Below are 26,096 nucleotides of genomic sequence, written 5' to 3'. Positions count from 1 at the left end.
TCTTGTTAGGCTCTGTAACGTTACCCGACCCCGCCTCTTCACGTATTTGTTGGATTCTGGAGGTGTCTTATGTCTCATAAACATGACGCCAAATCCTTCTATGCAACTGTGCCTTTGCAGGGTTCATATAAAGGTTGGTTTTTGCAGCAGGCACATTACATCCCATCTGTAAGGGGAGCCAAAGAGCAAAATATGGACAAATTCTCTTGTGGTGCTTTAATTGGCAATTTAACAGCTTAAACATCTGCATTTTTTATGACGTTTGTTTTGATAAACCATCTCCTGAATATTTAACCACCCCAGTCTATGAACTTGCATAGTAGAACCTAGAAGATGTTCAGCTCCCCAACAAAGAAAATGCTTTATTTGCAGCTCGTCTGTAGCTTCAACACATCATCTTTGTGATTGAAATAATCAGATTTTATCCTGCTAATAGATAAATGAAATCAGGACTTGTCAGCTTGACAACTTTGCCGACAACACTTGTTTCAAAGAAGCCCATAGCCCTTTATACACAGCATATTTCACATTTCCACTGCTTCTGCCCCTGAATTTTTTGCCCACCCGCCTGCTTTGGACACTTAATTGTAAACCTTGTAAATGAATCCTGAGCTGGGCTAAAATGAGATCAATGTAACTCTGCCAATCTAATTAATTTTGTAGCTCTTACTATAGTTCTAAAATAAATGAACTGACACTAAGTCTCTCTGAGGAGTTCAAGGCTTGTTTGGGAAGTAGACTTAGCACTTTTCATCAAACCAGGGGAGTGTGTGTCCGTGCAGAAATGAGAAAGTAGAAAAGCACTGGTCTGGTCTGAAAATAGCTCTGGCTTCACAAAAAATGTCCAAGCAGCAATGAGCAATGTTCTGTTATTTATTGAATCTTGAGGGAATTACTTTGAAGTTTGTTGGTTTAAACTCAATGGTTTCTTGCACCGTGATCAGAGGAAGTGCATCACTTAGTCAAAATAGAAAAACTGTTCTTATGTGTGAGGGGGCAGCACACCAGTGCTCTATCTTTAGCAATCACCAGTCCACAAGGAACACAAACTGAAGGGCAGGGTTGGAAACAACCATTTCTACTGCAGATTAAGCAGTCTGATGGCCGTGTGCATGCATACTTACTCTGCACTAACCTGTGCACCAATATACAGCAAAGTCAACATTAATCAGGAGGAAACTAAACAGGAGGATTGTTTTCCAGATCTTCATGCAGACTTGTCAAAGTAATCATCTGTGTTGGATCTCTACAACTCTCGTGTCAAGGACATCTAAATATCTCAGATCTTGATTGTAATCACAGTTGGGGAAGATAATTAGGCTAGTTCATTGCTGGATAATAGAAGTAAGTCCCCACAGCGGGACTGAAAGTGAGCTGCCAGCTGTCTTGCAGATGGTAAAGTTGATCGATCTCTTCTCTTTTTGTCTGTGAATTGTTGCTGTAAGTTTCCATGTTGAAGGTGTACAAATGTGTCTGGAAAGAAAAAGTGAGCTGTGCCCACTCTTGAAGCCCTGACCAGAGAATCCTCATTAAAAATCAGTGTATGTTCACATGAGTGCTGAGCCGGAGCTCATTAAAACCCACGACTAAATGCTGATTAAACACCTTCACATTGTGCTAAAATGTAAAAAGGGCTGTACATATCACTGATTGTGCTTTCTTATATCAAACCAAACGGTATCTTTCAAGTGGTGCAGTTCGCATTCATTGTGTTTCTCACAGCCATCTTAGTTTGGGGCTCATGTGGTACTTTGCAAATTGTGCAGCAGCAGAACCAAGAAATCCATCAGCCTCTATGGTTTTACTGACTGAGTCCACCTAGTTTCCACCATGAAACAAGGTGGATTTTAACAAGCTCCTTTCACATCATAACAATTATTTTTCCACAGTTCCTCAACTGGCCTGCCGTGCAAATTAAGGCTGAAAAATGTCTGTCTGATGACAGAAATTGTGTAAAACGTGTAAAAAAAATTTAAACATTTTTTAAAAAGTGTCTCTAATGGGCTTTATTCTTTCAGTCTAACATGCACTCTTTCTTATAACTGTAATTCCCCCAACTATTGAGATATATTCTTTTTTTTTCAGAAAGGAGTGGGGAGCCGGGATATTTTCAAACCATTTCAGATGTGCTATTTGTATAGAGCTGCAGATTGTTTGCTCTTCCACCCAGAGAGAGTATTATCAAGCAGGTGGAGGGCTGAAGCAGAGTGAACGGGGGAATCTGCTCAAAGCCTCAGCCCAAGTGCAGACCTTGGCAGAGACCAGGATGGAGCAGCTGAGCCACGGCTTGTTTAGATATGGCCTGAGGTGCCACACACACTATGTGGTAGTTCTCAGGGGATAAGTTGTGCCCTGGTACAGAGTAGCTCTGCTTCACTTACTGAAGGAATTCATTAAAAGCACATTGAGATCAATATCATAAATAATCGGATGTCCCAATCACAAAAATATGTTTCATCTTTAGAATTTATCACAGCATCACAAAACTAGGAATGAGCAGCACAAAATGATGCATTTCCCAACCCACCGCCACCACTTGATGGCTGGAGTCATGGAGCGGACGGGAGCAGGTTTATGAAGAAGTTTTAAAGCCTTTTCTTCATTCAGTTTGCTACACATGGATTTGGTTCTGTAATCTAAGGTGTGACAACTGCAGTTGGGAGTATTGACATCCAACTTGTCCTGTGAGACTGTTGGTCTTTATCTTTAACCCAAAAGGAGCCGGCTGTGGGTCACACTTTAAGTGGAATTTGAGTAACTGCCCCAGCATTTAAAAAAACTTTCAGAATTCAAATTAGAATGACCTGTCTGAATTCAAAAGTGTTCAGTGTTTCGGTTTGAAATCCAGCAGGGGGCAGTCTAAACCTCGGCTTGGCAGGTTTTCATCTGGAGCTGAGCTACCTGTAAACTAAGCAAGAGAATACAAACTTAGCTGTAATCACTGTTTGGATAATCGTGACATTGGATTTAAACAATGCCATAAAGATATAGCTGTTTACCAGCTTTGTAAAAAAATAGCAGCTTTACTGAGCAACAGTAACAAAGCTGATGCTCAGTTTTCAATATCACTATCCCTGACTTCCATGAGGACAAGCAGCTGTATTGGACTATTTACATCTGAGGAAATGGTCCTGCAGTGGTGAGAAAGGCTCAGCAGCGGATCCTCTTCCTGTGACTTCTCTGAAGGAACAAACTGCAGTAGGTCAGCTGAAATGACGACTGGCTGTCCTCTTATCTCTCTGGATGACATCACCAGCTCTGATGGTCTCTCCAGAAGGCAGATCATCCATGACCACATCCATCCTGAACACCACCTGCTTGGTCTTCTACCCTTTGGTAGAAGACACAGGAGAACTAACAGAGTGAAAAATATATTCTTTCCATAATCCCCATGAATAACCAGTCTTGAGCTCCAGATTTTTGTATGCTAACACAAATCTACATGTTGTAGCCTTCTGCTGCCACTTGGGAGTAGTCTCATAAATATGCGGAACAATCTGAGTTGTGGGCTGCTCTTGGTTGTGTTGGTGCTGTTGTTGATCCTTTAGCTTTGATCTGCTGTGAAACAGACATGGTTAAAGTAGACAAAGATCTTTAGTGATGGAGTGAAACTAAGTGTTACATCATGAACATTGTCCAGGTCAGCCGTTGTCTGAGCTTTATACCCATGAGTCTTTGCCATTTATGACATTTTGTTCCCTTTCATGTGAAATCAGTTGTTGTCAGCCCCTGCTCTAGCTGGCTCAAATCAAATAACAACCAATTACCATTCTATTAACGTGTCATCTCTAGAGCCTATGTGTTGTTAGCTTTTTGGAGGACTGCAAGTCTGCATTAAAAAAGTGGCCATCTGCAAGGGCCTAAGTGCAGCAGTTGGATACCTCCGTCAAGTTATAAAATGGCTCGTAATCTATGTGCAATATACACACTGTCCAAATATTTGCCATTAGTTGACCATCTAACCCTTAACTTATTTTCTACAACATAAGCTGAGCGACTTGTGTGTTTATTATTGTTTTTATTCAGCTTTTATCTGTTTATTTCTGTGTTAGTCCCACATGCAGCTTTGACCGTGGCGTTTAAATCAAAAGAAAATTTTAAAAAGAAAAATGAAAAAAAAGAGCAGTACTGTAACATAAAGCAGACAGCTCTGCAGGAAGCGGTTTCAGCTGTGCAGAAGAATGTCTGACATGGCTTTCATTAACAGCATTTTTAAAGAAGCAACTGCCAGGCTATTAGTTTGGAAGTGGGCTTCCTAGGAACAATACATCCTGAGATCCAATCAATGATAGAGCTCTATGTGTAGCTAACCACGCTCCGGGAACAAAGATTTAAAAGGACAGACTGCCCCCCTAATGTTTTGGCAGGGCACCAGTTGTCTGATGCAGACTGCTAGCAGGATTAGCCGCTTGAAGAAAAAGTCAAATGCAGGATATCTAATTATAAAACATTGCACTCAAAATACATCAAATCTACCTCACAGCAAATCACATCCAAAACACAAATGACAAACTGTACAGGAGCCAAGTGCTGCAAACAGAGCAGACACACACGGAAATTAACCAAAGTTAACCCGAGTGATTAATGAAGCTCTGTTTTTGACTATAACAACGGTTGTGACAGATGTCAGAGAGCTAGAGCGCTGTAACTAAGAGCTCTAGCTGCAGCTAGAGGAGCGGTAAACAGAGCTAATGGAGTGAACTCAGACTGCAGCGTGTGACCTGCGTAAGACACATGAATGGACCGGTTTCAGAAAGTGTTTAGGGATAATTCCTGTTCATTTGAATTCAGTTGTGGTGATTTTCTGCCACGGGGAGTTTCTGTTCACCATGTTCCCGGGACAGCAATGCAGAGTAGACTGAACAGATTTCAACACCCTGCAAATTCTAGTTTCACCATATTGATGCAAACACTTTTTTCACGTCTCAAAGAGCAACTTGCATTTACATAAGCCATTTATGACAGCTGTAGCAACAAAGAGAATTGATCAAATGGGTGTGCAAGTGAATAAAAACTTCATTTTTCTTGAAAATGTATGAAGTACTTGTTGTATGAGAATGTTGTGTGAATGTATGAATCTCTTCCATAAAAGAAATTGATATAAAGAAAATTGAATTATGCAGGTTGCAACAACTTCAGCCTCTCAGAACACAATGACCACACTGCCTGGCGCAGGTCCTGATGTCACCTGCGTGGGTGCGTTTTGTGCATGTGAAAAAATAGGCCTTCACTGATGCAAATGTGGCTAATTTTGGACCAGAGGATTAAGTTCACGGAGAACAAAGACTGATAAGCCAAGTGAAACATGTCCGATAAAGTTTTCATGATCCACAGTGCCGATGGCAACAGTATGATCGAAATTAACTGGAGGCCATCTGTGAGTCACTGTGGACTTCCAGGTAATTCAATTTTGTTTCTCAAATAAATGACATTAAGGGTTGTTTCTGCGCACTCACACACACACACACACACACACACACACACACACACAGACAGACACGCAAAGGGAGAAAATTCCAGTGAATATTGGTTGGATGGTTACTGCACCTCATCTCATTAAAGAACTGCGAGCAGTAAAACTACAGCAGGTATAATGAGTTCGGTTATTGCTTGTGTCATAAATGCAGAAAGACGTCTTTATTTTGAAAAGTTCTTCACAGAAGAGTCTTTACATTGAGTTTGCTTTCCTCTTTATGCACAACAGTTATCACGGAATTGGCCTTTCCTGTCCTTTAATCGGGTCTGTAGTTGTGGGTCACCGCAGAGTGACCGTGGATGTGATCCCGTCACGAGGAGGTTTCCTGCAGTATGTAGAAGCTGCTCTTTCAGAAACACACGTGTCTGTTCCAACAATGCTGCTGAGAACTACGCAGCAGCTGCAGTATTATTTCATTCATTAAAAATGAATGGCTGTTTTCTGCTGTGCTTGCTCGCTCATTGCTCACCTTTTCTTAGGAAATAAGTCTGCGCCCATGTATTATCAATTCCCATTCCAATCCTCAAGACTCCTGAATTGAAGAAATGTTTAAGAAACAAAAATGTATTTTTTCCAGGCATTCAAACTGAAAATGTTTATTGATAGGCAGCGTATCCAATGGAGGATCCTTCAACCTATGAAGTTCTGTCTAAGAATGTGTGTGAATCCTTTTTTCTTTCCCCCATCTACTTCTGTTTGGAATTGACTGTGAATTCCCAGCCCTAATCAGGGGAAAACAGGCCTCTGGAGAAGCAGAAGTGGAAGCCATCGTTGTAAAACTAGAGCTTCACCCTCAAGTAAAGAGTTAAAAATACAAGATACAGTGACCAGATTCTTCCACCGCTGATTAGAAAACAATCCTGGAAGACAACAAGACCGTCTCTGATCTGAATTCTCATCTATCAGCCTGGATTTGCTTTTTCTGGCGTTGCCATGCCAATGCCAAGAAGACCTAATTATTTTCTTCTCAGCTTCCGTCCATATACACTCAGCAGGCGATGAGCGCAACTCTACAACTGCTCAAATGGTAGCCAGATTGAGACAATTGAGTGTGGACCATCCGGCAGGTGCTATGCAAACACAAGCAGTGGAGGAGTGGCCAAAGTCCTGACCGAACAGACACTGTCATTAGCATTGTCATGGACACCATTTTCTACCTGAGCTCCTAAACCAGGGCAAATAAACTTATGGGGATATGGGTTAGGGAACGGTGAAACAAGCAATGACGAAGACACTAAAGGGTTTGTGTTGTCCCTGCATGCTGAACACAGAGTTTTGTTCACTTACTCCAGGCAGCATTAAAGACTGAGCTAAATAACTAGAGAATAAAGAAATAGTATATGGGGGTACAAGTAGAGCATCAAATCTGCTTTGTAAGTCCAATTAGTCAATGGCAGAGGTGTAAAGGAATAACCAGAAGGAGAGAGCAGTGTCTGAGTGGGGTGTTGCAGGGGGAGGGAGCGATGGATGAGTAGGAAGGGCTACTGGAGGCAGATACAGAGAGATAAGCAGAGCAGAGAGAAGAGATGGGGAGGCAGAGCAGCAGCAGTCTCATTCCTGCCTCCGTAGCTGAATGCTTTCTGTCAGACAGTTTCAACCTCTGAAAGGACTGAGCAATGTGCTACATGACCCTTCATCGATGGACTGCTAACCTAAATCTCAGCCGCTCACTTTCATCATCACCTGCGGCCACTATGCTACCTTTGGAGCCAGAGAGTACAAAGCTCTTCTAGCAGGAAGCGAGACCCCAGGATCATTGAGGAATTGTCTCCGTCTACAGAGGTAAACTAACGCACGGCACAATCACACTAACACTGCAGCTGGTGTGCTGGGCAATCACAATGTGTTGCATGAGGGCAATATGAAATTTTTTTAAAAGCACCGAGCACGCTGACATGCTGTTGAGCCTGTGAGTCACGATCTTCCAGCAGTGATCGTTTTGAGTGGAGAATAATTAGTCAAAAAGAGCGGCTATCAAACCGGGAGGATAAAACACTGAGTTCAGTCCACCTTTAAGAGATGGGCTCTTCTGTTGTGGGACGGCTCGTACGACTGCAGATCGATCAGACTGAGGCTCTAATGTCAGCAAAGTGAGCTCACCCAGAGCACATAAAATACAGCAAACACAAAGTGCGCAGTCAAATGAAACCACCGAGACAAGAATTTAAAATCTACTATAAAAACAGATCAAGACCACAAAGTGCTACAGTGTTGGAATGACACTGAATTCAATTTATGAGCGCGAACACGTCCTCAGAAAGTGAGTCAAAGCTCCGATAAAGTTTTTCCTCTGTACATAAATAACAACTACTCTTAAAACCGCTGCTTGTTTTAGCCGATTTAACTGATCAATCAAAGGTCCGTCCAATCTGCCAGCAGAGAATCACATGACAATCCTCCAAAAGAAACATGCAGCAGTTCTTCCATTTCAACAACCAAAGGAAAGAAAGAAATGCTGAAACAGTGGATGAGTCATTTTGAGTTTTTCTCTGAGTAATTGGTTAATCAACTGCTTGAAATACTAATGTGACTCCTAGTGGAGATCTGGTGTCCTAGTAGAAATATCACTTCATGGAACTACAGTCGGGGCCATTGGCCAGGGAATGGTAGGCATGTTGAGGGCTGAAAGAGCTCCGGCAGATTAGATGTGATTGGCTTATGAGGTTTAGGTCCACATTTGGTGTAGTTAAAGTCACAGTTAGCCAAGCTCCATGTTTTATCATCATGAAGCTGCACCTTCCTGTGGAACAGCTGTAAAACTGACTCACAGGCTCCATAACCACAGCACAAGAGGAAAGTTATCACGTGAGTTTCAGTGTTATTGAAAACATGTCGTGTGATCCTACATGGCGTGGACCATTTCAAATGGTATGACATAAAAATCTCTGATGAATCGGAAACACCTGAAACGCTGACACACTGAACCAATATCCTCTTAGATTAGCCATGACCTGATCTGATAATATGGCTTTTTATAATCCTCTACATCGTTATTATTTCAACAAATTGTCTGTGGCATAAATGAGCTCGAAAAAACATGTTTTTTTGGTTCTGATGCAGGGATCTCTCTGTCTGTAGTCACCATTTTGAGTTTTAACTCAGCACTGGTGATTGGTTACGCCTCATTTGTAATATTCAGTATTATTCAGATTTTTATTTAATTATGAAATTTTTCATTGAGATCAAAGACCTCCTGGCAGCATCAGCACCGCTACGACACACCTTGCATACAGACCTCTGACCATAGCATAAGAGTCACAAAATCTACTTAAAAAAATAATTAAAATGCATTAATTAGTAATAAAACAAGATAAATCTCGTGTCAAGCATGCAAAGATACTAATGCTTAGTTAAAAACATGTACATAAACCACAGATGAAGGTTTTTTCATTCACATTTTACACTGCATCCCTGCTTTAGGCAATAGGATGCTAAATTTGATTATCGGTTTCCTTTTGGTTTAACAAATCATTCTTTCCGAGACAGATTTAATCCAAGAAAATCAACACACTGAGCGATGCAATAACTGCCTTAGTGATCGTGGATCATCACGTTCCCACCATGTGCCACATCTAAGCTGGTGCTGATTCCTCTCTGGGGTGTGTTGCTCTTTCAAATTAAAACTTTGTGCCAAGAAAACCGAAAGATAAACAACACTGAATCCCTGCCGGTGTTATTGTCACAGCGTTTCACTTGGCTTTGACTGAGTCAGAGTACAAGGACGAAATGTTCACGTGCAAACTCATTTCACAGCTACTTGTTTCTTCATATGTGTCACAATAAGCTGTCAACGGCAAATGCAATTCATTCTATGTGGATATCGATACAAAACTTGACTTATTTGGACTGTGGTGGTGACAGTAAGTAAGCTTAGAGCTGCATCCTCTTAGTTTGCAGACAGGCTGTTCCCAGGAATCAGTCCTTATTTGCTGAACAACATATGATGAGAACCATTAAAGACTACGACAACTGATTAAACAGATACTCAGCTCACAGATTCTAGATGGCAAACACTCAGGGCCGGGCATCTAATTAGCACAGAAAGAGCTCTGTGTCAGGGGCTGATGAGTGAGTTGTGTGGATGGTGGACATGTGATGTAGCAATGAGACCACAGGAAAAGAAACACCCATTTCAAGGTGACCCACTTTGTTCTTTCGTATAATTCCAGTGAAATATTTCATCCTGCACATTATTTCCTTTGCAGGTAACAGAGGAAGAACACAGTGGGACGGTGATGATGACAGCAGAGGGACATGACACCTTTTTTTGCAACAATCACTTCCATGAGAGCTGTGCACGTCCAGGAGTGAAGAGCTCGGTCTCAGAGTGGTACCCACGGACTCCGCATGACCTGCAGCATGGGTGTCCGACCTTAGGTGCAACTCAAACCCCTCTTCCTTCCCAAGAGGGTCCCTTTTCTCTGAATATGAAATTGTAAACGCACTGTGGTCTTGCAGAAGCTGCTGTGGACTATATCAGGACCCTTACATCTCCAGAGTGATAAGTCATCTCATATCTAGACAGTAGGGACTGGTGGAGAGAGCAGGATTGTTCTGGCACTGGCATCGTTTTCAGACGGGGATGACACTGGAGACAACAGTTCAAGCACAACGAACAATGACAAGCCAGAGCTTTGCATGAAAGAAACTATTGATCTCAGTGCACCGCACTGATGTTGCAAACCACATGCCCCCCAGTGAGGGTGGGTGTGCGCTGCCTCTGTGTTTCACAAACAGGCTTCTCCCTTTGCCCGAGTAGATCCATCATCCCCAAAACTACAGGTCAGCGAAGACGCGTCGCAGTCCATCAGGTTATCCACAGTTCATAGAAAGAATGCTGAGAATCAAGAGGAAAAAGTAAAGGCTGACCTTGTCAAGTCACTATATGGTGGGATAATCTGACATGATCCGGCAAGATCTCTGTGGGTCCTTTAATTGCTGCTGAGCGGGAGAGGACACTGATGGCAGAGAGTGGTGAGTCAAAGTCTGATATAAAACTACGTGATACTCCATCAAAACCCTCACAGAGCCAGAGTCCAGAAACAATGTGTGCTTGTATCCTTGCATCTGTTTTATTCAGGCTCAGCTCCAAAAACTCGATTCTGTTGATGCGTTAAAATCTTGAAAATCTGGCTTCAGACATCAGGATTCAGATTCTTTTTTTACTACATCCTTTGTTTATATACTACAGTGCCTTGTGACTATGCTACACAAAAACTGTGATGTATATACCAAAAGTATTACTGAACTTTAGTGACATACAGTGGGGTTTTCCTCATATCGACATTAAACCACTACAGCCACGACTCACAGTCCTAACCTTGTCCTCACTGCTTTTGCAGCCCTCTGTGAACTAAAATCTAAAGCATTATCAGCAACAACATCACTGATCTGGTGACTGTTAAATAAACCTCAGACTGTAAGAACTGATGAATGTTTCTCTTCTGCTCACTACTCTCCAGGCCTCTTCCTGCCATCAGGATAATGCACACATCCGTGATGCTGATCTCTATCGCCAACATGAGCAACATGACGGTGCTCGACACACCCGACCTCTACGACCGTGACACCACCCACTTTGAGGCCATTTACCCAGTCAGCTTCCAGGTATACCTCCAGTCTCTTTTACAGTTAGCTTTTTCCCTGGTAGCATCGGATTTCATGACACCTTCTACTGTGTCGCAGTGAAGGGCATCAATTCCACCATGTTCCTTCTGTTGGAAGGTTTCTCTGACAGGCTTCCTGGTTTTGGAGATGGTGCTGGGCCTGAGCTCCAACCTCACTGTGCTGGTCCTCTATTGTATGAAACAGAACCTCATCAGCTCCGTCTCCAATATCATCACCATGAACCTGCATGTGGTGGATGTGTTGGTGAGTTTTTTTGGTAAAAAAAATGACTTGTGCTGTTAAACAAATGGCCTCTCAGTACTATCACTTCAAACTGGCAACAAATCATTAAACATGTGCAAACCGGATCTTCAACACTTTGACCCAGTTCACATTCAACAACTAGTGGACGAGAAGCCCTTACAAGTCTCACAGGTGACTACAAAGTTTACCAAAATCTGCAGTGATGAGAAACGATGTGCATTAAGTCACACACACAAAAAAAAATCTGACTCAATACTTTTCTTCTTCACTGGCAAAAATCTCATTGCTTGGTTAGGGTTGTGGACGCATTTCCTCATTGCCTCTGGTCCTAAACTGTCACACATAAGATTAAATAAATATACTGTATGTGGGCCATGACCTGAATTCCTGTCTGTCACCAGGTGTGCGTGTGCTGCATCCCGCTGACGACTGTGGTGGTGTTACTTCCTGTGGAGGCCGACACAGCCATGATCTGCTGCTTCCACGAGGCGTGCGTCTCCTTTGCAAGTGTGGCTACTGCTGCTAATGTCTTGGCCATCACTGTGGACCGTTATGACATCTCTGTACGGCCAGCAAACCGCGTGCTAACAATGAGCCGAGCTGTGGCTCTGCTGGGATCCATTTGGACTTTATCCTTTTTCAGTTTCTTGGTTCCGTTCATGGAAGTAGGCTTCTTCGTCAGCTCTGGATCTGATCTTGTGAACCAAACCGCAGTGGCTCCGACGAATGAATATTACACAGAGCCAGGTTTGTACTACCACCTGTTGGCACAGATACCTATATTCTTTTTCACCGCCGTGGTAATGCTGGTGACTTACTACAAGATCCTTCAGGCACTCAACATTCGCATTGGAACACGCTTTCAGCACAACTTACCTAAAAGGAAACAAAAAAGCAAAAACACCATCTCTTTGAGCACTGCGACACAAGCAGAGTCGACGGACGCTTCACAGAGCAGCACAGGGGTCAGGGTAGGCGGGAATGCACCTTTAGGCATGCGGGCGTCAGTATCGGTCATAATTGCACTAAGACGAGCAGTGAAGCGCCATCGGGAGAGAAGGGAAAGGCAAAAACGAGTCTTCAGGATGTCTCTTCTGATCATCTCCACTTTCCTCCTTTGCTGGACTCCAATAACTGTGTTAAACACCATCATCCTGAGCACTGGACCCAGTGACCTGACTGTTCGCCTGCGCTTGGGCTTCCTGGTGATGGCGTATGGAACCACCATCTTTCATCCACTCCTCTATGCCTTCACCAGACAGAAGTTCCAAAAAGTTCTAAAGAGCAAGATGAAGAAGAGGGTGGTGTCTGTGGTCGAAGCTGAGCCCACGCCAAACAATGTGGTCATTCATAACTCATGGATTGACCCCAGGAGAAACAAGAAGGTCACCTTCGAGGACACAGAGGCCAGACAGAAATGCCTTTGCTCACAGGATGCAGAGTGACGGATGAACTGAAGTGTAAATATGTGGAAAATACAGTCTCAACACAGAAGAAGGAAGTAACAGCCAATGTTGTGCGTTTTTTAAGGGGAGAAATTGGTCGCTGTTCAATCAAAACGGAGCGATGGAAAGAGAACTGTATACGTGAAGCTATTAAACAATGGAGCGCATACAAGTTGGAAATCGGACTAAATAAGAACTAAAATGCTGGCTTCAAAAGAAAATATGTTGATTGAGAACAAAGAAAATGTCAAAAGAGAAACTACCACTGGCTGAAAACTTGAGTTTCACGGCTGTCTTTGAAGTGGATTTCTTTCCCCCTCCCAAAAAAGAAGTCTAAAACTAAGTGTCAGATGTATGAGGGGGGGGGGTTATTTATTGTGGAGTGCCATCAAAGACTGTTCAGTTACAACTCTGTATCTAAGCTGCAGCAGCACGTGCTGTTAATGCTGTTGATGTAATGCAGTGTGAGACACATGTCTACAGTCATAGAACACTTTAATATTGTACCATTGTACCGTTTGTAATAAACAACTAAAGGCACAGCGTGTGTCAGTGCGGCTGTCTGCTGCGAGCTCCCGTGCAAGTGAATGCAGGACACAGGGCATCAGATGAGCAGGGGTCAGATGTAGTTCCCCCTCACTCTCCTCAGGGCGTCCCTCATCTGTTCTTTGTGTTGTTTCAAAGTAATGACAAAGTATTCCAGTTTTACTTCATCAAAATACCAGGTGACTGGTTCACTAAATCATCACTGTGTGATGTCCAAGGTAAGCAGCAATGAAAATATCTGTGCAGCTAAATTCAATGTAGATCTTTCAGAGGACATCATAAAACATCAATCAACTAAAAGAAAAACAAAGAAATAAAACTAGGATTACACATTTTTACGGTTCTATGGCCCGTGACCACATAGCTTTTTTCTCTGGCAGGGTGCTTGAAAAATGTTAGCCGCCAGTGTTTTACACAACGGCGACAACACACCTCCACTTTAACCACTGAAACATTAACTTAACCCACTGCTTTACGCCATCTCAAGCCTATTTTCCCAAAGAGGTTTCGATTCACCATGAGCCGTGAATAGAAGACGCTTATCGTCATACTGACAACTGAATGAGTTTGTCTCAACTCAGTCTGACAGCTGTAGTGCAGAAGAGGTCTGTGTGTGTGTCACAATCTGTCAGAGACATCAGTGCAATGAAAATTAAAGTGTCATGTAAGAACTACTGAGCCTGATTCAGGGCCTTTGTATGGTTTATTAAAAAGCTATTTTCTAAGTAGACATGGCATGATTATTTCTAGTTGTTCAATTCTTAATATTGGGTACTTCTAGATTAGCTGTACAGAACAGTCTGTAATTATTTCAGAACAGGGGAGAGCTTTCTCGGATTTGCTTAGGCGTGTGGAGGGGTTGGGGGGGGGGGGGGTGTACAGCTTGGGGTTGCACTGGTCAGCAAGCTCCAACTCAAACAAAGGAGAGTCTTTGACAAACGCTAAGTTTTCAAGCATGACAGCATCTCAAAGAGAGACGATCAGCCCCATAGTGCCATTTTTTATCACACACAAACGCACTGATGAGCACTTTAGGGGTCCATCAGTGTCTCCCCCAAGAACACTTTGACCCATAGATGGGATATATCAAAGCACCCACCTCCTACATGGTGGATAACCACTCAAACACATGTAGCACAACCACTGCCTGACAAGAGTGTGGCTAATGCTAAGGCAGCGTGCAGACGGACAGCTGTTACCGCTGTGCAAATCTGATTCTTTACCAACAGATGTGAAGTCATCCTCCTCTCATGTGAGCAGAGAAAGCCAGCAGATTGACTCTAATATTTAAACACAATTGTCTCTAATCTAACTTGATTTTATTTAAAAACCAAGAGCCCTATTGCAGTCTGCATCAGGGCTAAACATTCTAATCACATAACAAACACACACACACATATTATATATAGATATACAGTATATAAGTAAACTTTTAGTACATCTGTATCTGTAGGAGATCATGTCTATAGATGATATAGTATATATAAAGTCTGCATCGACCAAACAGCAACTGAGGAGTGCTGAAAATGCTAAAACTGACTTAAGAACTGTGGTGAACCATCATCCTCCTGGAAGAAATGTGGTCCTCAAGGCACACTGCCCTGCATGTTTTACATGTTTCCCTGCTCCAGCGCACCTGGTTCAAATGACTGGCTCTGCGTCAGCCTTCTGCGGAGCTTAAAGAGCTGAAGAGTTGACCCGTTTATTTGAATCAAGCATGTTGGAGCAAGGACACAGAAAACATGCAGGGCTGTGTAGCCCATCTGAGGAGATTCTACAACCAAATGAAAAGCAGCAAAGTTCACTTGAGAAGTCGTTGAAGCTACTGGAAGACCAGACACTCACACTGTATCAGCCAGAAGAGTCATGATGGAGCGCCCTGAGGATAATAACTTTATTTAAAAGCTTTAAGAGGCTGCTGGAATTCGAGTAAACCTGGATGTCTATTGCATCTGTGCGTGTGGCATGAGACGTACTCACATGGTGCTGAAAACACTTGTCCCTCTGAACCTGCTCTCTTTCACTTACTGCCCTGTGATAAGTAAGAGTAGTGTGGCATATGGAGGGCTGATGGTAGAGACGGGCATCAGTATCACTTTTCATTTGCTGACAACAGCCTCATACCATCTCGCCTCGCCACCAACCAGACTATTGTTAGCTGAGGTCAAAAATTCTGGCTGCAGACAAGACTAAGAGAGGTGGCTCAGATTGGGCTGGTACCTCATCATAAGACATTATCAGGGAGGGATTAGAATAGCATCTAATAGTTCGCAGAAATCATCGCCCTCATATCCTCTGTAAACTGAATCAATGCCAGAGCACATTATACGATGAGGAATCAACTTCCAGAGTCTCAATACAGCTTATCAAAACACACACACACACTTTTCTAGTGGCTGAAACAAGTTGGTTAGACTAAATGACAGAGAAGATGCACCATTTTGCTGGATATTTCAAGCAGTTTAAGAGATCTTAAACAGAAAGGTCGCTTTGAACCTGGCTGTCCAAACAAAGTCAGAAAAAAAAAAGATCCTGTGGCAAATGTAGCTCAAAGCTCATGAATGCCTGCAAAAGCAGCTTTAAGCACCGCGCCACATCCACATGTAAAGCACGTGTCAGATAAGAGCTTGTTTTGTATCGGCCCACAGAGCTGAGCTGCAGCTCTGAACAGAAGCTCATTGATGGGCGGCAGCATCCAGCTCACACTAGGTGTTTCATGATGGGCTGGCAGCCCAGTGGCCAGAGAGGAGAGTGCGCGATAAAGTATGACACCCACTCTAGATATGTATTTCTAGGAAAAAACAAACCAGAGCTACCACACCGCACAGGTGACCAGAGAGAAGACTGTCGACCGGTACATGAAAGCTGACCGGAGTTTGCTTTGGAGCTACGTGTAGAAGACTGGTCCTGCTCTACTTCTGGAGACATAAAGCCTCTGTGTGTGTGTGTGTGTGTCTGTGTGTGTGTGTGTGTGTGTGTGTGTTAGATGTCCTTTAAACTTGTACATTTTTGAGAATCCCCACTGTTTCTTTACTCTTCAGGTAAGTGGCGTTTTTCCTTCATTCATTTGTTTTAAAGTGCAATGAGCTCTGACCCTGCAAGAAACTTGAACACAAGGGTCGACAGCGCCCCCCCCCAAATGCCTTTCCAATGTGCTCTATACATTTAGGATGCAAAAGTGTGTCTGGAGAGAGTGGAAGTGACAGTAACTGACGACAAGATTCAGAGGCGGAGAGAAAAAGAGAAAATATTGTCAAGAAATGTGGGGTAAAACTGAGATTTGGCCCCAACTGCGGAAGGGGATAGATTCAACAAAGACAAAACTGGGGGGAAGAACATGATGCCGGCTTAAGGCTAGGACAGTAAGTTGTTGTTTAAAGAAATAAACAAGACTCAACTAAATCAACTAAATAGAAATAAGGTCACGTATGAGTTTGAGGAAATTGTCAAAGACTCGTAAAAGTCTGAGTGTTAGAATGAACTTTTTCTGTTTATGTTTAAGTCTCGTTGAGGGTCTGGATAGTGTTTAATGTGTTGAGCCATCACAGAGCACACCGCTGCACACCCTTCACATGACACAACAGGCCTCGGGCTCTGATTTAAAGGTCAACAGTCCTGTCTGCACTGGAGCTGCCACATGAACGCCTCCTCCTGTGATCCTCTACACCCCCACACAGCCAACCTCTGCTGTAACATGCCACTGCTCCTCATACGTTTTCTGCAGCCAAACATCTCACCTTGTGTTTGCTCCTACATTAAAAAAAATAAAAACAGCAGTTTCTCATGTGTAAGGAGTGATATACTTGCTACAGCCATCCATTCTGACTCGGATTAAAATCTCTGAGCTTCTGTCTGAACGCAGCACATTTACATATGCTGAAGGAGTTCTGTGTTTCTGCTAAGCTAATTGAATAGTAGACGTGGACAGACATAGTTGCCCTTACCCAGTTCGTTGAGGCTCTGAGCAGCCTTGGTGATCTCCCTGCTGCCCCCCTGCAGCTGGCCCTGCAGCCTCTTGCTCAGGTACAAGATGCGAATGATCCTCCGCAGCAGGTCGCAGGCCACCTGGAGCACAATGATTCATTTTCCGAATATGTACTTGAACACACAATATCATCTTTCATTCCACGTAATGCTCCACACCAGTGGATGTCTTTCTATTCCTTTCAAAGGTTTCTCAATAAGCCATTTTAATCAGCCCAAACAGCCCTGAGTCATAGTGAAAATGCACAAAGGACACAACTCGTTTTACTTGTCAAGTACAAATATCCTGAAAAATGCTTAATAAATTACAATTGAAAATTTGCAAAAAGAATTCAGACTGCCTGCTCTCTCCACTAAGGGATTTTCTCTTCTTCTAATCTTATTTGGTGGCCTGGTTTGGATAAAGGCAGGTACATTAAAGCAGTACATGAAGTCAGTGATTGATGACATCGCCACATGCTGAGCATCTTCTCTGGTGATGCTCTGCCAAGCCTCTGCTGCACCCATCAAAAACCCCTGCTTGTTCCAGGGGCTTGTCCCTTTCATTTCTTCTTCAGCATATAGAAGACACGCTCAATTGGATTTAAATCAGGTGACTGACTTGGCATTCAAGAATGTTCTATTTTTGTAGCTTTGAGAAACTCTGTTGCCTTAGCTGCATGTTTGGGATCCTTATCTTGTTGCAGGATGAAGCCGGTAGTCCCAAACATTATGGATGAAAAGCAACCTCATGTCTATCAATCAGCTACCATGACCGTGAAGTAATGGAGAAAAGAAGAGGATGGGATGAAATCAAAATAACAGAAGGAGAATGTCAGCACAGGGTTAGATAAGTGATGTGTGTGGATACAGACAAGCAAATCATCTGAGACGTGAGCTCTCCACAACAGTGAAACATCCATCATCATCAGACCTGAGAGTTAATTCTACAACCTAATGATGGACAAAGCAATGAAGTTAAATATCCACAGTATTCATGTATCATCTGCAGCAGACAGAGAGGAAGATGGAAGTGGGGATTGGGTCTGACTGGCAGTTGTTTCAGTCACATTCACTCACACTGCAGGCCTTAGCAAGAGAGACCGAGAACAATCTGTCACCACACAGAGAGTGTGAGCAGCACAGAGCCCCAGAGAGCGGCCTCGGGATCACGCTGACCTTTTTACAGCCACTGTTTCATCAATATTTAATCGTAATTCTCCTTAGCTGCACAAACAGGTGGGGAGCAGCTGAGTGTTCTTACCGAGCTGCGTGTGCTGCAGCTCGCGGCTCTGCACAACAAATATCTGGCCTACACAGAAACAAACGCTGACCCTCTCACCTACACTGTGCATTTCTGTGGGATTGGGAAGGCGCCGTGTCGTAGTACAGCGAACAAAGAACTGTTCTTTAGCTTTTCAGATGAGAAGCAAACAAAATATCAATGTACTGTTATAACATCAAGTAGGTTGAGTAAATTCAGTGAATTACCTGCAGTCTGGCTAACTGGGTGATCCTGGCCACAATCTTGTTGTACGGGTCAACGATCTTTGTCCTTATCCTGGAGAGACATTCAGAGATCAGTTCCACGACAGGAATTTTGTCCTTCCAGTCAAAAGCTTGACGCCCTGTTATATTCTAGACACAAATTTCACAGATTTCAGCCCAGCTCCACCCATCCTGCAGGAGGATAACAGTGTCCAGGTTTCACACGGGCCTGTATTATGGATCAAGTTCAACATCCAGGTTATTCAGGTTATCCGGCTTCACCAACCCTCACAATCGGATCTCACAAAGCACTTACATATCTCCCATGAAGCTTCATCGTGAGAGTTGAGACTCTCCACACACCAATTTCCTTTTTTTTTTTTTTTCCTTTTCTATGAGAACTGATTGGTCAGGAGGGGATGCTACTTCAAGTGTTGATCTCTGTTCCGGAGCAGGTTAGGTTTCCAGCACAAGTTGCCAAGGCAACACATCTCAATGAAAAGTGAAGCGGCTTCAGGATACTGAAAGCCCAGAGCTGAACCTGAAGTCACCTTGCTGAGACACTGATCCGACCCAGGAGTGCAGACCCAGGAGCCAGATTCATGACTGAAGCTGTGTGTAGGTAAGCATCTCCATCACTGAGAATTTATGAAAAAAGTCATTCAGACAGTAAAGCAGGGAAGAAGTTTCATTTGGCGACCTCATTCTGTAATCAGGTGACGAACAAACACTGCTGAATTAAGAAAGTAAGCTCTGCAACGTCCCTGCGGAGCTACGAAGAAATGGTTTAATGGATGGATTATAAACCAGCAGCCAAAACTACCATCAGCTCACACATCGCATCAGGACCAACAACTCCTGTTTTATCTGCAGCAGATGAACACGCAGCCTGTAATGTGTACAGTCTCCGTGGAGACGAACAGGAGGAGACGCTGGTGTACAGATGCATGGTGGGATACTTGATGTGTGGAAGCCTCTGAGATAAACTGCTTCCAAAAAATCTGAATCATTAGAGAGCTCTTCCACTGGTTATTCGTGGCACCGAGAGTTACCATAAATAAGAGTAGAACAAAACTGCGATGCAACCGAGGTTGTATCTATGTGTCAGAAAGCATAACAACCATCCATTAATAACAAGGGATGTCCTGAGAGCACTGAAGACATGATGGTACTTAATATCCCCATCATTTCACAGATGTTGGCTGTCTGGAATATAAATTCAATCATACTTGTAGAAAACACATAAGCGAGAGTATTGCGACATCCCTGAATACCACCTTAAACATGACTGGACTAAAATAGATTAAAAAAAGAGCATACTGCTTTTATCAGTAAAAGCATTTGTAGAGCATCAGGGATGAGTTCTAGGGCTCACTTTGTTAGAGGCTGAACATGTTGTCGGGCCGACGACAACACAAGAACAGCATGGGAGCTGAGACATGTTCGAACATCAAGCACATCAGTGTCACTTACCTGTCAACCGCTGCCTGTAGCGCACTGATCCTAGTCTGCATCATGTGAAGAACCCCTGCAAACAAGATGCTGCATTTTAGAGCGTCTTCCTTCACAGACTGCACAGCAATGCTGGCTCCATCTTGTGGTTTAGGCCAAAAACTGCGACGGCTAAGAGGCACACTAGCAGCTGTTTTCTGAGCATGAACACAGTGATGACATAAAAAACATCACAGAACCCGACGTACAAATCTTTAGAAGGAATGGACATAGTCAGCAGTAATTCTGTAACTACATTAGACAGGCAGCAATACATACTGGTTCAATGTAAGATCAGCCAGTTTACTGCTGATCCAATTCTGACTATGACAGGACAGGCTGCAACGAAGTGACGTGTGTAAGAAATTAAACAACAAATCGCTTCAAATCCACGAGACATTCAGACAAACACTGACAGCAAACAGAGAAGTGGTTTTCTTTTTTTTACCTTCAAGAGACTCTATCCCTGTAGCCTGAGACAATAAGTCTTCATGTCTCGCCACAACCTGGAATAAAGACAGACAATAAAAATACTCTGTTGGGGGATTCCACAGTGTCCCCTGGTCGAAGCAAGCTCGTGTTTCAAGTTAAAAGAAAGAGCTGTCTGTTCAAATTAAACATATATGACGCGCATAAGCAAGTGGCCAGCAATGTTAGAAATACAATCTACTATGTGTTGGAGTACTGGTGGCAAGGTTTCACAGTCAATCCTCGCACTTCAACTGTAGAAAACTGAACGTGATAGAGGCATGAACATGATACAAACTCCAACAGGAAGGATCCTCATCAACAACATATACAAGTAAAATTCTCTCACTACATAAATTAAACAGAATTTAATTCTAATATGAATAACTAAGGCTGGTGCACTTCAAAATGAGTCAGAAGCACGTTGTTTTAAAGTTCACAAACTTCAATATAGTGTTGCTCTAAATATGGATGGCTACGTGTGGTCCTTCACCCAGCCAAACTCGGACTGCTGTGGCTGTTCTGCAAGTGTGCACGTATAACCGATTATTTGAATACATGACAGAGAGATTGCTGTTCTCCTGAATAAGTCCACAAGGAAAAGATTCCATGACATGGATGAAAGCAGTTAGTGGAGTGCAGATGAGGTCAGGCCCCCTGTGTTGGTGTGGTGGGTCGGTAGGTACCTGGCTGTGTAGCTCTTTGTCCAGCTGACTGATGCCCTGTGCCAGTCTGGCCAACTGCTCCGTGATGATAGCATGATGAATGGCCTGCGCAGTGTACGTCTTTACGTCAAAGTCGTCTGCCAGGAAATCTGTATAGCACTCTGCAAACACAGCAGCAGTTTCCCAAATATTAACCAACCGTGACTAAGCCTGAAGAGTGCTCTCTGAAACAGCTCTAAGCGTCTCTAAAGCCCAGCTGAACAGCTGGAAACTCTTTACTTGCTGTCTTATTTTCTCGTAGTTTCTTAGTTTTCATTTAAAACGACAGTGCTCATGGAAGGTACGTGCATTCATGTTTCCCTTTCACAGGTTTGTATAAAACAAACAGGACATGTAACCATTCATGCTTACTGAGGAGAGGCGAGTCAATTGTAAGTTCTTAATTGTAGAATTCTAAAAGCACTTTTTACCATCTTTCAGAAGTGAATTCGTGGAATCCTCTCTGCCGTCTTCCATGTTGACAGTTCCGCTTGTGACGTCGTCGTGTTCTTCTTCTTCCTCTTCTTTCACAGTGGTAGCAAACGTTTGTGAGCACATTACTGCCGTTGATAGGTTTGGAGTGATCACTGCAGAGGCTCACATATGATCTTTGTACATTAAAAGTTGAAGGAATTAAACAAAAAAAATAAAATAAATAACTCTCTCATTAATCCTACATCTCTCAGCAACTCAAACAAACACAACATAACACAAATCTACACAAACACTTTTACTATCTTCTCTATAGTTCTTAACCTCCATGTGTGGAAATACCTTACGATACAGAAGGAAGGAGCTCCTCTACAACCCATCATCAACAGCAGCAACTCGGTCATCATTTACATGGTGTGTTTTGCTCTTGTGAAGATGACGGATCTGACATGTTTTGTTTATGACTATGATGGAATAAAATCAGATTCTATAAGCCTTCATATCTTTCATATATTATTAAGCTACAACGAAAGTGGATTCAGTTTATTAAAGAGTGAAAAAAACCAGCTGATTTTGACAATATTTATTTAAACAATACTTTTCATACAGTTTTTGTAAATCAAAGTGCTTTACACAAATAAGAGTCCCTTTCTATCAGTCTCACTCTCTCTCACACACACACATCCACACGCACACACACATAGATCATCACATTGAGCCCACAATATAAAACTGAACTTAATATAAAAATGAAGTGCTATGAATGAGGAAAAAGACTGGAGATGAGGTAAAAACATTGTATAAATAAATGCATTGAAATAATCTAAATAGCATTAAATGAATAAACTCCCCCTCCCCCCAGAAAACTAAGATTAAAATTAAAAACATAACAAAGCATGAGTTATAACAAAGTAACTAAAATACTTTTAAAAGGGTCAAAAGAACAACAGTTAAAACAAGATTAAAGGCATGAAAAAATAAATACAAATCACATTTTTCCTGTTTTATTGTGAATAAAATATTGCTTTATGAGATTTGCAAATCACTGTATTCTGCTTTCATTTACATTTCATACAGCATTAGAATTTTTTGGGAGGCTGGCTTGTAAAATGCCATTTTATAAAACAGAGAAATTGCCCAGCTAATTAAAGGTGACAGTAGAGAAGTAGTCTCGTCTGATTGGGATGTGAGACGGCAGAACAGTTACACCAACAAAAAAAAGATCCACAAGGTCAGAGACACCTGTGCTTTTCCTGTCTCAGTTTAATCTCCTGCTGAGAGAATGCTGAAGTAACACAACATGCACAGCCTGTTTACACAGAACATTTTGGAACAACATATTAAGCTTTCCATTTCCATTTGTATCATCCTTCCCTGGCTGGTGGATAAGATTCAGCAGGCACAGGACAATTAAGTTGAGCCATGTACACTAACCTTAACCAGAAGTTAAGGTAGTTAAGGTTAGTGTACATGGTGTGAGAGGCTCCTGTCCTGCCTAGCCGTCCACTAGAGAGGTCCCTGCACCTCGTCTCTGAGTATCCTGCCTGCCTACTTGTCGGGCACTGCCTCACCGGTCCTATCTGCCCATCTGCCAGCCTGCTGCCCATATCCTGGAGTGGTGTCTGCCGGGCCACCGAAAAGCATTCAGCCTTTTGGACTAGCATTGTCAGCCTTTGATCAGTTTTTTGGACCTATCTTTGTTTTCTGTTTGGATTAATTCCCTCCAACCAGACTCCTCCACCTGTCTGTGTTTGTCACTGATTACTTACACCTGTTTTTCATTTGTGATGAGACCCTCAGTATTTCAGAAGCCCAGTTTTCGTAGTTCTGTGCCAGATCATTGTCATCCAGTCCTGTGTTTTCCCCATAGTTTTGTTCCTTGATGGTTTTCAGTTTGGTTCTTTGCTTCTCCTGCCTTGGCAGCACTTTATGTTCATTTATAACAAAGTCACGATTGTCTTCAGCAATCTGTCTTCACCAATTCAGCAAGTCCTGTGTTTGGGTCCTAATCTCAAGTGAGAAATCAATCCTGACAGTTACCATCAGGAGAGAGTCTTCATAAAGAACTCCATCCAATCCTTCTCCATTTAGCAGTTTTTCACCTCATTACTGAAAGGAATCCTCTGGACTACACAACTACACTTAAATGTTTTTTTTTTTTTAATTCCCACTGATGTAAGTCATAGGGCGAGCAGCGTTACCATGGGAACAGTAAAGAGGCTATCAAAGACCTCACTCACCTCATGCCCCAATGCATCTTGTCAGGCTTGTATCATCATAATGAGCAGTAACTAAAAGCTGATAATTCAGTTCCAGAGAGCTGTTGTCTCGCAGTGATGAAGGGCAGCAGTAAATGTCAGTGGAGAGGCTGCAGCTTATACACTCACCAATATTTCTGTATCATTTGCTCTGAACATTATCCTCATCACTGTGACATGCCACTTAGTCTAATCAAGATTATTTTCTGGTGTGCTTCCACGGTACTATCCAATAACATGTCCGTCTTCTGTTAAATGTGCCATAAACTCTCTGTAACAGAAGGAAATCTGCCAAATAAAAAACACTGTAACAAAATGAGCTAAATCCCAATTTTTATGCTCATTGCAAAGCTGTTTGGTTTGGATGCCACCCTGCTGAACTTCTTTATCTATGCAAGCCTTGACCCAAGGCCTAGACCAGAGTGAGACTCTGGTCCTCTTAATCCTGACATGGTATCTGGATATCTTGATCTGTCTATCATGAGAGTTTTTGAATCACTTTGCAACTCCACTAAGAACATTTTGCCTCGGGAAACGCTGACCTGGCTTTTACAATCAACTGGAATGTTAAAGCACCAGATTCTACCGCCTAAGAGAACAAAAGAAGTCAAACATATTTCATGTCATTTACAGATTCAGCACTTTGTGAAGATCATATTCAACTGTAAAAAAGGTCAACTTTCTCAACTGGTTTTTATCAAATAAGAAGGTGCGAAAGGAAAGGTCAGGACAGGACGGGATTAAGTTTTCCAGAACGCTCAGCACAGCTCAGCCAAAGTACAACCAGCAGTACAGTGCATACTAATATCATCTTTGAGGTGTCTTTATTTACTTTGTTCTTGTAGAATTATTTAGTTAACACACTTTTTTTTTATCTCAGCATAGAGAACCGACATGGATTAAAATACTTCGGGAACTCCCAGAACCCCATTTCTATAATTCTGCACATGAATGCACATTTATTGGCAAACAGGTTAACTGGCTCCAGGTATAGAAAAATGGATGGATGAATGTTCAGATGACAAATGATGGATGATACGCAATTACTTGGAGATTAAGTTTGAAGCTATATGGCCTGATTGAAAAAAAAAAAGTTGTAACATATTAAACTTTATAAAAAGATTAAAGATTAAATTAGGCGGTTCCAACTCCGGTGGTCAGATTGAGCCAAAACATGATGGGTTGAGGGGGCTCTCCTGGAAACGGTGTATCTCTAAATTTAGTTCTGCCTTTGTTCTGCTGTCTCATCTGCCGCACCATTGTTTGTATATTGAGTGGTCTTCTCTGATTTGTCTCGCACTTTTAGGGTTGGTGATGAATCTGACAACCAGGAGAAGTTTGGATGTGGGCAAAATAATACAAAATTATTTAAACTCTCATAGGAGAAAACGGACCTATATTAAAAAGCCAGAAAACTAAATGAGGCCACTCTGGAAAAGGAAAATAGGCTTGTGGTCGCCAGACACAAAAATGTTCACAGACACAAAATAAATAAGAAAACGGCGACTGCTAAGAGGGTCAAGACAAAGAATTTTCACAGTCAGTGGCTTAATCTGGCTGAAAGTTGAGATGCTGCAGGTGTGAAAGGATCTTCACAAACCATACAAGCTCCCCCCTGCGGGAGGAGAGGTCAGGCAACATGTGAACTAAATTCAATAATTCACAATACCAGACTGAAAAAGGCAGTTAAAGAATAACACACATTTATATGAAAATAGGCTTTTACATATGATTTATAGCAAAAAAGCAGGAGAACGGCCCTATAACATCAGCATTTCTCCATATCACAAGCCATTATCTGCAAAACAAGGAAAGATCCCCCATCTGTTGTCATTATGTAGTGCTTTAATTTGCCACAGGCTAGACAGATAAGGGTCGCAGAGTCATGAGTGATTGTCATTTCTACTGCTGGCCATTGCTCATCAGAGGTGATACTGCTCTCTTGCTCTATCGA

At 42.5% G+C, this 26,096-nt stretch overlaps 2 protein-coding genes across 4 annotated transcripts in view; one reads left to right on the top strand and one right to left on the bottom strand.

Annotated features, from left to right (window-relative positions):
• The window catches only part of cog5 (component of oligomeric golgi complex 5), a 51,411-nt gene extending 29,452 nt beyond the window's left edge, over positions 1–21,959 (bottom strand). The window contains exons 1-6 of the mRNA XM_072377924.1: positions 21,884–21,959; positions 21,435–21,574; positions 20,729–20,786; positions 20,263–20,317; positions 18,793–18,862; positions 17,283–17,403 (exon numbers count right to left, since the gene is read on the bottom strand). Coding sequence (XP_072234025.1) covers positions 17,283–17,403; positions 18,793–18,862; positions 20,263–20,317; positions 20,729–20,786; positions 21,435–21,574; positions 21,884–21,929 — 490 coding nt within the window. The 5' untranslated portion in view covers positions 21,930–21,959. The remainder of the gene's footprint in view (positions 1–17,282; positions 17,404–18,792; positions 18,863–20,262; positions 20,318–20,728; positions 20,787–21,434; positions 21,575–21,883) is intronic.
• On the top strand, positions 6,375–14,057 carry LOC140283158 (G-protein coupled receptor 22-like). Of its 3 annotated transcripts, XM_072377845.1 has the most exons (5): positions 6,375–7,258; positions 9,682–10,450; positions 10,939–11,083; positions 11,201–11,347; positions 11,749–14,057. In XM_072377845.1, exons 3-5 carry the CDS (start codon positions 10,961–10,963, stop codon positions 12,790–12,792), a joined length of 1,314 nt encoding a protein of 437 aa, XP_072233946.1. In that variant the 5' UTR covers positions 6,375–7,258; positions 9,682–10,450; positions 10,939–10,960; the 3' UTR covers positions 12,793–14,057. The 3 variants fall into 3 exon arrangements, with proteins under 3 accessions (XP_072233946.1, XP_072233947.1, XP_072233948.1); XM_072377846.1 differs by lacking the exon at positions 6,375–7,258 and having other exon boundaries at positions 9,443–10,450; XM_072377847.1 differs by lacking the exons at positions 6,375–7,258; positions 9,682–10,450 and having other exon boundaries at positions 11,002–11,083; positions 11,162–11,347.
• Positions 21,960–26,096: the final 4,137 nt, after the last annotated feature.

The sequence above is a fragment of the Leuresthes tenuis genome, unplaced genomic scaffold, assembly GCF_036924035.1.
Source record: "Leuresthes tenuis unplaced genomic scaffold, fLeuTen1.0.hap1 SCAF_23, whole genome shotgun sequence".
Taxonomy (NCBI): Eukaryota; Metazoa; Chordata; class Actinopteri; order Atheriniformes; family Atherinopsidae; genus Leuresthes; species Leuresthes tenuis.
The sequence above is the reverse complement of the archived record's forward strand: the minus strand, read 5'-3'. Positions and strand labels throughout refer to the sequence as shown.

Bases quoted from the DNA above. Each gene is read 5' to 3' on its own strand.
- LOC140283158 (XM_072377845.1), top strand. From the start codon at position 10,961: ATGCACACATCCGTGATGCTGATCTCTATCGCCAACATGAGCAACATG. The intron at 11,084-11,200 runs GTATACCTCCAG...TTCTGTTGGAAG, and splicing joins TTTACCCAGTCAGCTTCCAG to GTTTCTCTGACAGGCTTCCT. The intron at 11,348-11,748 runs GTGAGTTTTTTT...GTCTGTCACCAG, and splicing joins TGCATGTGGTGGATGTGTTG to GTGTGCGTGTGCTGCATCCC.